Genomic DNA, 15,865 nt, shown 5'->3' on the forward strand with positions numbered 1-15,865 from the left:
TTTCTATAATACAATCAAATGGTTTTCTACATGATACTTTGAAATTGTAATAGAACTATTATTATTAGTGATTTATAATAATGCAAATTTATCTAGACCCCTTTAAAAATAATTCAATAGAAGTTTAATTTTATTTACAATGTAAGAGTTAAAATGATAATTATCTACTAACTTGGACAATTTGAAAAATGTACAATTTCATACAAATTATATGTTTAAGCTTCCATTTCCTCATATATAAAACAAGGGTATCTGTGTACACATAATTTTATAATTTATGTGAAACACCTGACAACACGGTGCTCATAATATAGTAAAGCTTAATAAATGCTAACTAAATATTATTATGGCTTATTTTTAAAAACTATTCAATAGGCAACAGTGATGATCAAGTTGAAGCACAGTACAAGGATTAAAAGCACAGGTTTTGAACCCTAGCTTTGCTACTTTTTGACATTTTTTGCATAATTTACACAAGATCATATGCCTTTTCTGTATTTCCATTTTCCTTATACATAAGAAGGGATGCTATGAGAGTAAAATGAGAAACCAAGGATAATACCTAAGTTAATGATAAAAGAAATAATAATTACTATTAGAAATAAAAATGTATCATTTCTATATTTAATCACCTCCATTTTTAATTTCGGCCTGAATTAGCTCTTGCTTCAATTCTTCAATTTCTTTCTTCAATTTAGCATTTTCAACTCGAAGTTTCTTCTCTTCTCTCAAAGTTGCCTGCAAAACTAAGATGAAGAAAATCAAGTATAGCTGTGTTTTCTAAAAGGTTTCTTATGAACACTACTTGAAAAGAGAGCATAGGCAGGACAGAGTTAGGATAATACTGATAACCAAGTGTTTGGCCAGTTCCTTTACATCAGAGTTTAGTATTATTAAAACACTATGATATTTGAAAGAGAGAAAAGGGGGAAAATCTGAATAATAGAAGGCTTTGTTTATGAATCATTTTAGCTTCTGTAAAGATGCTTGCGCCAACTTAAGAATCTGGCTTAAAGTGTCAATAACAGATAAAACTGTAAGAGAGAGAGAGAGGTATTAGATGTTATTAAATTACTGTACTTTTCAGACTATAAGATGCCACCCCCTCCAAATTTGGGAGAAATAATGGTTGTTAATGCTACTGTTGAGTTCCATTTACATTTATATTAGTGAAATATTATATTATTTGTTATTAAATATTTTACCATATTTTTGCTTCAAAAATTTTCCCCCTACTTTCCTCCACTAAAACCTAGGTGCGTCTTATGGTACAAAAAATACGAGTATTTATTTTTTAAAAGTCTGAGATCTAATAATGATACCAAATAATAAAAAAAACTATTCGTGTTTTTTAAGTCATAACCTGTAAAAGTAGCAGAACAATCTTTTATTACACTGTCTCAGAAGTTGAGCTGAGCAAACACTGAATGAATGCAATTCAAAGATTTGCTCATAATAATATGTGTGTAAAAGGTGAGCAATGGTATATACAAAAACATAAAAAAAAAGAGACGATTCTCACTGGGGTTACAGTGCTCCCTAAGTGGGATTTCGAAAACCCAAGGGAATATTTTTTGGCTATAACATATAATGGGAGTCATTACTGGAATTTACTGGGCTGGAGCCAGGAATGCCAGCTGTCCTAACATATAATAGATAAAGATTTTGGAATTTTCATTAGAACATTAATATTGGCCATTAATATTAATTCAACATTAATACTAAAAAATAAAATATACTTAAACAAACAAAACAAAAATCAACCTAAGTCCTAAAAGCAGAAATTCAGATTTTATATTCTTATACACAACATAGCAATTTCTAAGTACAACTTAAATTATTGGAAAAAAAATTAAAAATCATTTCCAAAAATGCCTTATTAGAGAGAAATATAAAAGTATACATTTTTCTTCTACACAAGATTAGAGAAGACATTGAAGTTCGTATTTGATTTCACACAATTTTCTTCATTTTTAATCTCTAATTCTATACCAAATTATTTTAAATGCTATTTTTGCCCTAGCAGTCTGGAAATAATACATTATTTTTTTCCACATAGCATACATTCACTATACATGAATTCTACTTCATCTTAACCCTATTCTAGTATTCACTCAAAATTAAAATATTAAAGGAATCTAAAAGTTATCATCAACTTAAAGTAATAATTTATGTAGTAAACACTTTTTTTGGCAATATATGAATTCATTTTAAGTATCTCCTTCAAAAATTTACATGTTTCTTACTTGCTTTTTCCTTAAGAAGAGCAACTTGCTGCTTAAGATACTCAATAATTTGATCTGCCTCTGCACCTTTCTGCTCCAGTCTCTTCAGAACAGCATCATTGGTTGCCATTTTTGTCAAGAAACGGCAGAAAATCCTAAGTGAAAAAATAAAAGTGATAAATTATGCTGTAGAAGGAATAAATTTTAGAAGACACTGTGAACAAGCAGTCTAAGAAAAATGTTTTCTATGTACCAGATCAATGTTAGAATAAAAAATTTCCTATAAACCAAACCAAAGGCAGACTTACTACATAAACTAATTTCCCAATTTGTATGAAAGAGATCAATTTTCTTCCTAAATGCAGAAACCATACTATTTAAACACACTTTTTAAAATCCTCACCGAAGGACAATTTTTTCCATTGCTTTGAGAGAGAGAGAGAGAGATATCAATTTGTTGTTTCACTTATATTTATGCAGTTATTGATTCCTTCTTGTATGTGCCCTTACCAGGGATTAAACTTGCAGCTTTGGCATAGTGGGTCACTGTCCTAACAAACTGGGCCACCACCGACAGCTATTTTTTCTGATGCTTTTAGAGAGGCAGGAAGGAGAGAGAGAGAAACATTGATGCAGGAGAGAAGCATCGATTGGTTACCTCTCATTAGTACTGGACAGGGGAGAACTCACAACCTAGGCATGTGCACTGACTGGGAATCAAACCTGCAACATTATGATTCAGGGAGGACACTCCCACCAACTGAACCACACCGGCCAGGACTAATAACATTAGAGGTTGTAAAGTTTCTAAGAAAGCTTAAAATATTGCAGAACATTATGATAAAAGAGAAAAACTATGGGAAAAGAATAGCCATAATCTTAACTAAGCTAAAACCAAGCACCACCCCAGTGTTCCAAGGAAGTGCTAAATCCCTTCTAATATGTTCCTTTTGCATCTTGTATATTTCTACTGTTTGTTTAATTATGTACAATTTTAAGAAGGAACATGTGACTAGAAAAGTCAAATATTAAAAGGAAAAGATCAACATTTAGGAAAACATCAGTATTAATTACATGCCTACTCAAAAGTAATACGTACATTTGTAAAAGGAACTAGAGTTTAATTTTATAATTCACAAAAATGAGAAAATATCCTGTCATGTACATAAAAATGCATAAGCAAAAATTTCAAGATTAATTCACCATGCTAGTTCAAACTGCTGAATATTTCACATTAAAAACAGAGTTAATCATGAAAAATACTACAAATTGTTTTACCTGATTATATAGTTCAAAGCATAACAACTTATAATTTATAACTGAAGTATAATTACAAAACATTCCTGAAATAATTCTTATTTTAAATAAATGATGCATACTTAATACATAGTAAATTTTTATTAAAAACTGCTAATAATGAACAAATGATATAAGATTATTTTAAAATTTCAAAGCACACAATACTGATTCTATATTAAAAACACTCTAAAATGTTTACCTTTTTTTATAAAAGGAAAGAAAACTAATCCTCAAAAAACTTTAAGTTGACAATAATATAGAAGCAATAAAAAAGCCTATCAAATAAAGTTCTTGTAAAGGAATAAAATATAAATGGGGATTAATCTGGAAAAGACATGGTAAACTGGTCATTTTCTATATGAACTATTACTTAACAGTTTAGAAAAATATAGAATAAAAAAGGTACAAAAATTGAAAATACAGATACCACCTTTAAATTCTGCCAGTAACTGATAAATGAACACAGAATACTCTGTTGTTCCTCAAATGGTTGCAAAGTTAGAATTTTAGAGAAAAATAGTAATGTATACATGAAGAAAATTAAAATAGAAAAGCTAGGTTTTTTGAACTTTTAGTTTCCAAGTTATAGCACTCTTTTAAAGTCTTTCCATTTTAGTCTAAGATAAGTAATGATCAAATATATTCAATAGGAGAAATATAGCCACCACAAAAAGTAATGACTATTTGATTTGGGATAATTTATAACATTTATTTCCCTGGCAAAGAAAAATTTGATGAATCATACCAGGACGAATGTGAAATTAATGATACACTTTAGAAAAACACCCTAGTAAACTAGTATCTTAACTGAAAATAAACAAATAGATTTAAATGTAAAATAGTTTTCATGAATTCGCCAAGAGTTCCAGAAAGTCATCTCACAAACACTAGCCAAACTGCTGATAAAGCAAAACATGAAACTAATGCCCTGACTCACACAAAGTTTCAAAATTAAGACTAACAATAATTGCAAAACAGAGATCATAAATCCTAGACTAAAAGAAAAAATGATATGTAATTTTATTGAGTTGATAAAACTATTAACTACCTGCAAAATAGTTATAAAAGTGAGTTAAATAATTTGATATGACTTTTATAATACATATGGAAGCACTGGCATTGCTTAGAAAGGAAGAATGCCATGTTTGAAACAAAGAAACACAAATGAGTTGAATATATTAAACAACATACACATTGACTACAAGAAAACAATGTAATAAAGGAAAAGTGGTAAAACTCTGATGATATGGATAAAAAATACAAATGAGATAAAGTCAGAAAAATACACAAAATCACATTTATCTCAGATGTTAACAGATTAGGAAATACAAAATGAAAAGACTTCCCACCCAGTTTTTGTAAAACCAAAATGTCATCACTAACTGAAAACACAAAAAGTATTACAGCTGGTTAAGATGAGGTAATCACGTTTGGCAGGACACGGTCTAACAAACAATCAGCTAACAAATTTAGTTTGAATAACATTTTTATAAGTACACTATGTGAATTTTTCAAGAAAATGTTGAATATGAAACATCTCACTCACATATAAAAGGAAATAATAGGTTACTGAAGAGCAAGTCAAACGTATTTATCTACCAGTCACAGAAATACAAAAAGCATGTAAAACACTCAACTTTTACATAATTCTTACGCTTTAACTTTAAATACTGCAGGACAGTACTATCTTATATGTATGTATAGTTTACACATTTACTTAACTAAAAGATATGTAAATATACTATAAAATATGTATCTTTATATATTTTGCTATACATCTACAAATACTTGCTTAGATGGGGTCTAGTTTAAATTGCAAATTGGTGAACAAAAACCAGGACTCAGAAATGTACATCACCTGAAATATTCAGTAAAAACAACTTTACTCCCATAAACAACCATATAATTTGATAAAATATGAAAAATAAAGGAAAAAGGATAATATATTAGTAACAGAGAAATATTAGTGGAAAACACACATTTAGGCCATGAAGTTTTAAGATATTGGGAACAGAAAGGGATGAGTGATCCTACTCAACTATTCTATATATAATGATTACACATAGTATTAGAAGTCATTTCAAATTTCCTGATAGTATTTTTAGGTAACAATAACAGCTAGTGTTTACTCTGTCTTTAGTATTTGCCAGCCTCTTTTCTAAGTATTTTATAATATTAACTTATTTAATCATCACAACACCATGGGGTATATAATATTATCACTCCTCTTTACTTTGACTATTAAGAACTTACTATAAGAGTAAGAAAATAAAATTTAAAGAGCATGGACTTGGAAATCACATGAACCTTGGTTCAAACCGTTTGCCTCTCTGTGACTTAATAGCTGTGTAAACTTCAACTTTCTTAACCTTAGTATGTTTTCTCATTTGTAAATGGAGATGATTTTATACAGGGTCCGGCACAAATAATGCCCCCCCTTTTATTATAAAATCCTAAGTATGTAATTCTGTAATGTAACAATATTACACTCAAGCACACCATGACACTTTAGGTGAAATATTCCAATTGCTGTCTATTTTGTGTGAAACATTCCTGTACCCTACCAGACTAAAGCAGGCATTACTTTGGCCAGATCCCGTGTATCTCAGAATGGGGCAAAATGAGATACCACTGAAAAGTAGTGTAGACTGAAGGGTCCCCAAAGCCCCCATAGCTCTTGGTTGGGAAATGGGAGAAGCAGTGATAGACTTAAGATATTTTTCATAACAAAGGCAAGATGACAGCTGTGTATGATCTCTGGACAACGTGGATGTGACTTTTAGGATATATCCTGACTTGTGGTATAGCTAGGGAGATGGTCCACTTAGATCACTGAGTCACTCTTCCCCTGACTGGAGATGGCAGCCAAATAAATGTAAACAATACAGAACTGGCAAATGTAACTCATTGTGGGAGGAGTCAGAGATAGGGTCACACAGGAGGCTCAGGGTCAGGATTAAGCTCAGGGCAGGCAGCCATGTGGTTCATGGGTTCATTCAGCATGTGGTTTCAAAGGGTATAGAAGAGTCATGCTGCCACTAGTGAAGTAGCAGCTGTGTAGTTTGCAGGGATTATTGGGCCATATGGCCTGGTATAACAAGGGAAGGGATGGCATGTTGCTGCTCTGATTGTGCCTGATGGCAGACTCCGAAACCATCAAGGATCCTGCCTTGCTTGCAAGATGCTGACCAACTGCCTTGAAAATCTGGACTGTACCTAGACACTTGGGACTTACGGCTTTCCTAGACTTCACTGTGATCCAGTTCCCCACGGCACATGCATTCCTGGACTATTACATGGAAGCTGATGACTATGCACCCCACATCCTGAAAAAGAGAGCTGCTGTGAGACTGTGCAGCTGGCTTAAGGAAGTGGGGAACTACTGGGCTTGCTTTTGGCTCATAGCCTTTTGGGGCACAAGGGAAGTGCTGGGTCTTTGGGAAAGGAGGTCTCAAGCTGAAGTGCTCCCACCACACCCCAGGTTGGGATACTGTAAATAAAATCCTGTTCCTTCCAATACTGAATGTCAGGTCATTCACCAAGGCACCACATGGACAGGGCCCATCTGCTCGGTTATACCACAAGTAATTTCATACTTAACATTTTTTTGCCACATAGCTAATATTGTAAGGCAATGAGCAAAGTTCTGGAAACACAAAAGATAGGATATGTATACACAATGCCCACCTTCAAACTCACAGTAGAGTGGGTTACCTATGTTAAGATAATTTCTAGATCAATAGGCATATTTTTTCTTAAGGGTTAAGAACATAATAATAAAAATATAAATTATAGAGACTGACATTAAAATACTTAATTTGGCTAAACTGCAGGCAAATTTTGGGGGGATTGTCCATTGAGGTGACAAATATTAATGTATTTACATTAATTCTAAATTTTGTTTTCCTAACAGTGTGTAAAATATATCTAAGGATTTCTGTCCAGGGGACTACAATAAGACAACAGTTGATTGAAAACCTTCACATACTTTTCCCTACAAATAAATACTATCATCAAAACTGTGAAAACTCTAAAGATAACAGACTTGAGACTATTTAACTAAATGGTATACAAAGAAAGAACACTCGAAAGCATATAGCAGATTCCAGTTTGGATGCCGTGTGAAGGTATTCTAAAAACTGGTATACAAGAGTTCTCAGCTCTAGCCCAGGAGGCAAAGCAATCCAGGATAAACCATATATACCAATTTGCCAAAGGCACACAACTGGCCAAGAATACCAAGATAAAAATTGGCTTATGAGAAAGATGTAGATTGTTGTGGCTTAAGGGAAGGAAAACAATTAAAATTCACTCAATGATTTTGTTATGAACCTAAAACTGCTCTAAAATATAAAGTCATTAAAAAAGTCATCAAACCATAAACTTAAGACCATTTGATTTTGAATTTTGAGAATGCTCTTAATTCTAATTACTAGTGAATAAAGTCCGCACTTGGTTATGCAATATTAATAAGTTTCCAAGTTTCCATGTCATTATGCTACATATCATATAGTAATAGACTACTTTTAACTGTCTTACTGCCACAATATCAATAGTACTACAAAAGAAATCTCAATAGAAGAATAAATATCTTAGAGCAGTCATTTCTCTGGAGTAAACAAATCTTTGTGGCAAAATAAAACTTATGAATAACTATAAAACACACTAGCTGCTAACCACTGTCTAATTTTTTTCTATTCTTAGTTACCCTGGCAATATTATTTATGATCTCAATATTAAAATTATTTGTGTGAGATATTTTGGATTAGTTTCTAGTCAGGTCTAGGTGTTGACAAAACTTTTGTCAAATGCTAAGATCTACTGTTTTCAGAATTAGAAGCTCTGAAAACATTTTTCTAGTACTTGTCTTTTTAGGCTTTTCAAAAATGTAAGTAGGATGCATGAATATGCCAATGTTTTCTAGTAATAATATGCAGTTAATGATCACTAGCCCTAGCAGAAGAGTATAGGTTTTTTTTTTTTTAAAGGGGTTTCAGGCAACAAATCTTGGTTGAACCACATGCTTAACTGGATGTGTGACCTCAACAAAGTTACTTAATTTCTCTGTGCTTCATTTTCTTAATTCATAAAATGAGGACACTTATCAACTAATTTCACCTTCTAAATCCTTGGCATCTCCTATATAGGATCCTTTTCTTGATATGTACTTTATGTGGATGTTCTTTAGGGTTTGCTCCAGATCTCCAGCTTGCTGAGACTACAACTATCACTGCACAGACCTGGGATGACTTTATTTTCCAGGGTTGAAAGTGTTTGTAATTGGATGCAAATGCCTTTATGTATGGCAACACAGACTTCACCACTCCCCAATATCTTCCATTTCTGTTACCTGCCAGGTCCCCCTATAAATCAAGTTCTTACCCTCAATTTTACTTATAGTCTCTGATTTTGAGCCATGTGCTGAGTTTATAGGAGACAGAAAATTTAAACATGTTCTTTGTACTCACTAAGTTTTCAGACACATGGAGGAAACACAGTAAACTGGAGAACTTTTTTTTAATGAAGTTATGTTTAGGACAATCTTGCTAGTTTACAAACAACACTGATTAAGCTCAGACAAATCTTTCACCTTCAATCCAGCATTTACTCCACTATTTTGTGTCCAGTGCTCCATGGAAATTTTCAATTTTATACTGGGTAGTCAATGAATTTCAAAACTTTAAGTTTCTTTAGTCTCCTTACCAGCTTTTCTTGTTTTTGTTTTAAAGATTTTATTTATTTATTTATTTTTAAGAGAGAAGGGAAGGGAGCGACAGAGGGAGAGGAACATCAATGTGTGGGAGAAACATCTTCAGTTGCCTCTCACACACAGGCCAACAGCAGGCCAGCTGCAACCCAGGCTTATGCGCTGACTAGAAATATGGGAATCAAACCAGGGCCCTTTAGCTTGACCTTTCACTTTGTTGAAAAACACTCAACCAACTGAGCCAAGACAGTCAGGGCTCCTCACTACTTTTAACATGCTGATATGTATAGGGTTTCTCACATGTAACATTTGTAGACTATTTATTATAAGCTGGCTAAATGCTTTAGATGTATCACCTATAAATTATACAGAGAAGAAACCTTGAATTAAAATTAATTTGCCCCAGGTCATGTTAGTCAATGAGAATTGAAACTTAGGTCTGCCTGACTCTGGAGTTATCTCTTTTAATATCCAAGCTATAATTCCTCTAAAGGATATAATTATGAGGCATTTCTCAACGTATTTAACCATGGGATCCTAACCAAAGAACACCTAATATTATTTACTGGAACTAGTACTCACTAAATCTGTTTGGGAATGCTGGCTTAGTTTGTGCTAAAAGAAAAGGACAATGAGGTTAAAGTAGATATACTTAACTACATGCATAGTAATTATAAATATAAAACATTCAGAGAGACAAAATAACGAGTATGTTAACTTGTGAGAGGGCAGTGAGAACTTCTTTTTCCCTTTACTAAATTAAAAAAGTAAAATGAACATATTTTTATGACAAAAAGCTTTTGAAGAGTATTATCTAAATTATTCTTCCCCTTCACATTTTGTCTTTCTAATGGTCATCATATTTCATAAAATCTAAAAAGCCATTGTTAGATGCCTCTAATCATAAAACTTGCTAAGAGTTGAGGCTGATTTGACCAATTATGTGAATCTAGACATCTTAGTCATTAAAACACATATATGAAAGATTATTTCTGAAATTCTTATCATTCCTAAATGGCTTCCCTTCACCTCAGCAATCTCCTCAATGATCTTCCCCACTCTGATTCTAAATTGCCAGTAATTTCTTTTAAATAACAAATCCCTTCTCCAGGCTCTCAATGTTAGGAACTAAATATAAACAAATAATCCATAATCCATTGTTTTGAAATGGAAGTTTTAAGAACAGATTTGAAATTTTACTTCATAGTATAGGAACTCTACAAAAATTTGAAATTGTCTTTCTGCTTCCTGACACACCTGATTTCACTTTTAAACTGCAATTAAGTAAAAATTATATTCTTCTATGACACTCCAAGTGCCATTATTTCATGAAATCTAAGATGCTCTATTATTTTATGTACTACTTATACAAAGAAAAACACTGCTGACTAAGCCAATGTTTTATCACTTAGTTATATCTGGTATCCTTTATCGAACAACCTCTTTTAAATTTAGCTCTATTTTTAGCTTCCATCACTTCCTGTTGCCGTGTATTTCTGCATACACAAGAACTTTTCATTTTAATGATAAATCATCTTTTAAATGATAATTAAAATGGAGATTAAACTCTGTAAGTATGTATCAACAGTATACTTAAATCAACTGAACTGATGACAATATTAATAGTTACGACCAAGTTTATATAAGTGTGGGCATTGACAACTAAATCACAACTGCCACTTAGGCTATAGTGATTTGAAGACATCAATAATTGTAAAATATACCACTATTTCAGAAATGTAAATATCAAAAAGATGTGCATATTAGAATTGATAAAGACAGAAATTTGAATCACTTTTTTCCTCTTATCATTATCCATATTCTTACATTTCAAACTTCTTCCCTCCATTTGCTTTTCAATCTACCAGCCAAGTTACCCCACTCTGAGAACATCTTTATTACAATGCTACAAAATATGGTTCTTTTTAGAACTAGGTTAAAACTCCTGTTAGGATTTATGAGTCAAAAGTCAGAATTTTAAAAGGTAAATAATAAAATTAAGTATTATAAAAACAATGCATCCCAGAGACACTCAAAATATATAGCAGCAGCCACCACTGGTAATCCAGGGACCTTTTAGCAACCTTTGCCAAAATATAGAAAAATAAAAACTATGTTTTTCTTGTGAAAGTTCATATTTATTTATTTATCTTGCAGTCAGGGAATGAGCTGGAATTCTGGCTTTGCCACCAATCAGCTGTGTGACTTTAAATTTTTTTTAAGGTGTAATTGATGTGTAACACTACAGTAGTTTCAGACACATGACATGACCTGATATTTGTATGCAGTATATTACAAAATGACAACAGTCCAGTTAACAACCTTTGACAAACACAGCTACAAATTTTTTTTAATAAGAACCTTCAAATTCCACTCTATTTGCAAATAGGTAATACAGAATTAACTATAGTCACCATGCTGTACATCCACATGACAATCTTTGTAACTGGAAATTTGTATTTATTCTTGTTTTCTTTTACTCAGCAGAGAGCTTTCTTCCTCTTTATGAGGACACTAGGGGTCCTAAAGGATTTAAAGGATGGCTAGGAGAGGACAGGTATGAGGGACATCTATGAGAGGGCAATCCATGTATTTCAACAACTAGCTATTAACATAGAAAACCTTACTGTCCAGAGAAATTGGCATATTTTAAAAGGGGTATGTCGTTCCCCATGGCTCTCTTACCACACAACAGGGTCATCTTTTACCTGGTTCAAATTTTCTTGAAAAGGATTTAACTACCCCTTTCCCCCGAGAGACATACTCACCACTATCTTTCTCCCATTGCTTATGTTGACATAAACGTCCAGACTTGAAAGAATTTCTATGAGTTTATTTGAGCTAAATTGACAATATTGCCAAGAAGCAATATCTCAACAGACTGAAAAAATGCTATGGAGAATGGCAGTTTTATAGCATATTTTATACATTAGAATCAAAGTAAGATGCCTAAGGGGGTGGTGTACATGAAATCCATTAGTGGTAGATTTAAGGGGGTGGGAGACAGCAAAGCAGGGAGGTCTCTGGGATTGGATAAAAAAAAAAAAACAAAGTTTCTGTGGTATCATACTCCACTGGAGGTTGTGCTCTGAGGGGGTCTGGGAAAAAAGGTTTCTTTGACTGACAAAGGTATGCTATCTTAGATGCAGAAAGACACTAGACAGGCTCACTTAAGGTAAAAATTGACCTTTGTCAAGAAAGCTACAGACCAAGGATGTGACTACCGGCCATGAACACCATTTAGTTAGGACTTTTTATGTTCAGATCATCCCAGTGGTCAATTCTAGTCTGAGTTTGTAGGGCCTGCCATGCAGCCTTTCCTGAGGTTGTTAGGGTTAGTATGTAGCCCCCCTTTCACCTACACTTATATAAGAACACAACTAACAATAGCCACTACTTTATTTTTTTAATTTTAATTGTTCAAGTACAGTTTTCTGCCTTTTACCTCCGTCCCAGCCCTCCCTGCCTCCCTCCTGTTTCCACCCGTCCCCCCTTGTTTTTGTCCATGTGTCCTTTACACTTGTTCCTGCAAACCCTTCCCCTTTTCCCCTGAAATTCCCTCCCCTCTTGTCACTGTCAGCCTGTTCTCAGTTTCAGTGTCTTTGGTTATATTTTGCTTGTTTGTTTACTGAGCCAGGCACTGTACATACTCATTTAACCTTTACAAAGTGATGAGATATTTCCATTTTATAGATAAACTCAAGAAAAATTATATGATTTGTCTAAACCCATTCAAATAATAAATGGTAAAACCGTAATTTTAACTTGTATTTGTCACTTCAAAACTTACACTACAATTCATTTTTTAAAGTCTTTCCAAAACCTAATTAAAGTCACCATTCATTAATACTCTTACATACCAAAATTAAAAACACTAAGAATATGATTAGCCATTCCTTAGCAGTCCTCATCAAGCCACCCTCATCTCTCATGTGGATTACAATAGAAGCCTCCTAACGATCTTGACTCCACCCTGTCCCCTTCAGTCTATCTTGATTGCAGCCAGCCAGATCCTTTCTTTCCTTAAAATATTTTTTGTTTATGGTATTCTGTTCATCCCACAATTTCCCCCTTTGCTTCTCTCCCCTTAGCCCAGTCCCTGCTCCCAGTCAATGCACACAGCATTGTTCATGTCCATGGATCATGCATGTGTGTTGTCTAATCCCCTCACCTTCTTTCAACCAGTCCCCATCTCTCCCCTCCCCTCTTACAGCTGTTAGTGTGTTCCATGTTTCTGTGCTTCTGATTCTATTTGCTTATTAGTTTATTTTGTTCACTGGATTCCACTTTAAATGAAATCATATGGTATTTGTCTTTAATTGCCTGGCTTATTTCACTTAACAGTTCCATTCATGCTGTCACAAAAGGTAACAATTCCTTTATTTTACTGCTGCGTAGTATTCCATTGTGTAAATGTACCACTCACATTTGTTATGAGTTTTTTACCCATTCACAACTACTGATGAGCACTTAAGATGTTTCCAACTCTTGGCTATTGTAAATAATGCTGCTATTAACACAAAGGTGCATATATTCTTTTGAATTGATGTTTTGGGATTCTTTGGATTTATTCACAGAATATAAAGCGCTGAGTCAAAAGGCAGTTCCATTTTTAGTTTTGTGAGAAAATTCCATACTATTTTCCACAGTGGCTACACCAGTCCGCACTCCCACCAACAGTGCACTAGGGTTCCTTTTTCTCCACATCCTCGTGGGCACTTGTTTGTTGATTTATTAATAGCCATTTGGCAGGTGTAAGGTGGTGTCTCATTGTGGTTTTAATTTGCATCTGTCTGACGATTAATGATGTGGAGCACCTTTTCATATGTGTGTGGGCCACCTGTACGTCCTCCTCAGAGAAGCGTCTATTCAGGTCTTTTGCCCATTTTTAATTGGATAAGGAAGTCAGATTCTAGCACTCCACTGCTGCAAATTCTCCAGTGGCTTAGATGCCCTTGGGATCCTTCATGACCTGCTCCTGGTTTCTGATTTTTTTGTCTCCAGTTCAACCACTTCACACAACTCTGACCCATAAGATTCTTACTGTTGGGGGAGTTTCTGTTTCGCGTCTTTGGCGCGGCTCGTTGCTCTGCCTAACTGCACTTCACTAAGATTTCTGTATGGTTAATTCTCTCGCTGGAGAATCTGTTTGGTCCGCTCTTGACTGGAAAATCATCTTTTCAGTGAGGCCTTCCCTGGTCACACTAAAATTTCAATTGAACTCTTCCATCGCTGCTTTATTTTGCTCTTTAGCACTCATTTTAATCTAAAATACAGTGCTTTTCTTAACTTTGTTTAGTGTACGTTCGCCTCAATAAAATGTTACTTACAGGGAGGCAGGGCTTTTAGTTTGGTTTGTTGATTGCTCTTTACCCAGTGCCTGAAACAGTGCGGGGAACGCTTCTGGCGCTTAATAAATGAATGGATTGCTGTCTGCCCCCATCCCGACACCATGCCCGCTGACAGTCTTTTAACACACTAAGGTAAACATGTTTGTGAATATATAGTAGCATCGTTTCCCTCCGCCACGCATCTCATTGCTCAAGCCTGACCCCCTTCGAAAGGTCCAAGCTCTTCCCTACTTCCTTATGCCCAGATCCGTGCTTGTGTCAGCAGACTCCCCACTAGTACCTACAGACCAGGTCTCACCTCCTGAGAGTAAGTAAGAAAAGGAGACTCCTACGATCACAACCCGCTTTCTGTAGGACCCTCCACAAGCATCACTCACATGAAATCAGCGTCCCGGGACAGCACTGGGGTAGCCTCAGGCGTGAGCAGGTAGGAACAGCCTGCCGCACACCGCGGCAGTGAGAAAGGACCCAAGGAGGTGTCCCAACTAAACGCCTGAACGCTTGCTTCACAGACTCTGTGATGTCCCCTTCCTGTGTGCAGTCACACCACGCTTCCGGTATTTCAGTGCCATAACGTCAACCCCCTGTACCTCTTCCTTGGTCGCGACATTTTGTCGCCAGCTTGAGCGAGGGGCAGGACACCGCACGTCGGGGTCCTTCATCAATGTTGTGTCGCGAAGGCTGTGAGGTCAGAGGAAATGACCCCGACGAGTGGAGGGTGGGGCGAGAGCTGGGAGCTGTCAGTGCGGTGGGAATGGGTCACGGGCCTCGCAGAGTTCTGAGCTGGGGACCTCCGCTGACGTTGGTCCCTCGCAAAGAGGGCTCAGAACTCCGGGCGCTCCAGGAGTGGCCTCTTTCGTAACAGCCCCTGAAATGCAGGGCCTGGTGCACTAAGCAGTAGCGGCGACTGCAGCCACAGCGACAGCCCTGGGGCCCTGTGTAGAAGTTCCAGCCCCTTGTCTTTGTGTCCGCTCGCGTCCCTAGACTCAGAGGCAGGTATTTGGGTTTCCCACTGGTTTTCGTCGTAGTGGGTGGGGCTGGTGGGAAGTAGAGGAAAGACAAGTGAAGCAGTCGCCTCCCCTATCCGTATTGAGTGGTCGAGTCAGTCTGCGGAGCTGCTTGGTACTCCGCTCCTTTCCCATCCCTAGCTGCAGCTCGCCTTCTGCCTACACGCGTTTACCTGATTCCTCTGCAAGTAATCCCTACGTCCCTGTTTCAAAGCAAGGTTTAAAGAGGGGGTTAGAGAATGTAGAAATGGCTCTCCCTTACTCGTCACCGATGTG

At 35.5% G+C, this 15,865-nt stretch overlaps 2 protein-coding genes across 3 annotated transcripts in view; one reads left to right on the top strand and one right to left on the bottom strand.

The window, feature by feature from the left end:
* Positions 1–15,253, bottom strand: part of AIMP1 (aminoacyl tRNA synthetase complex interacting multifunctional protein 1) — a 36,274-nt gene extending 21,021 nt beyond the window's left edge. The window contains exons 1-3 of the mRNA XM_028508086.2: positions 14,960–15,253; positions 2,247–2,380; positions 633–746 (exon numbers count right to left, since the gene is read on the bottom strand). Of these exons, the coding sequence (XP_028363887.1) occupies positions 633–746; positions 2,247–2,380; positions 14,960–14,961 (250 nt within the window). The 5' untranslated portion in view covers positions 14,962–15,253. The remainder of the gene's footprint in view (positions 1–632; positions 747–2,246; positions 2,381–14,959) is intronic.
* The window catches only part of TBCK (TBC1 domain containing kinase), a 186,422-nt gene continuing 185,690 nt past the window's right edge, over positions 15,134–15,865 (top strand). The window contains exon 1 of one of the 2 annotated variants that reach the window (XM_036025646.1): positions 15,134–15,270. The gene's annotated coding sequence lies outside the window, so the exon portion shown is untranslated. Of the gene's footprint in view, positions 15,271–15,291; positions 15,575–15,865 lie in introns of those variants that run through there. The other variant, XM_028507475.2, reaches the window with a different exon arrangement.

The sequence above is a fragment of the Phyllostomus discolor genome, chromosome 1, assembly GCF_004126475.2.
Source record: "Phyllostomus discolor isolate MPI-MPIP mPhyDis1 chromosome 1, mPhyDis1.pri.v3, whole genome shotgun sequence".
In the NCBI taxonomy this organism is placed as follows: domain Eukaryota; kingdom Metazoa; phylum Chordata; class Mammalia; order Chiroptera; family Phyllostomidae; genus Phyllostomus; species Phyllostomus discolor.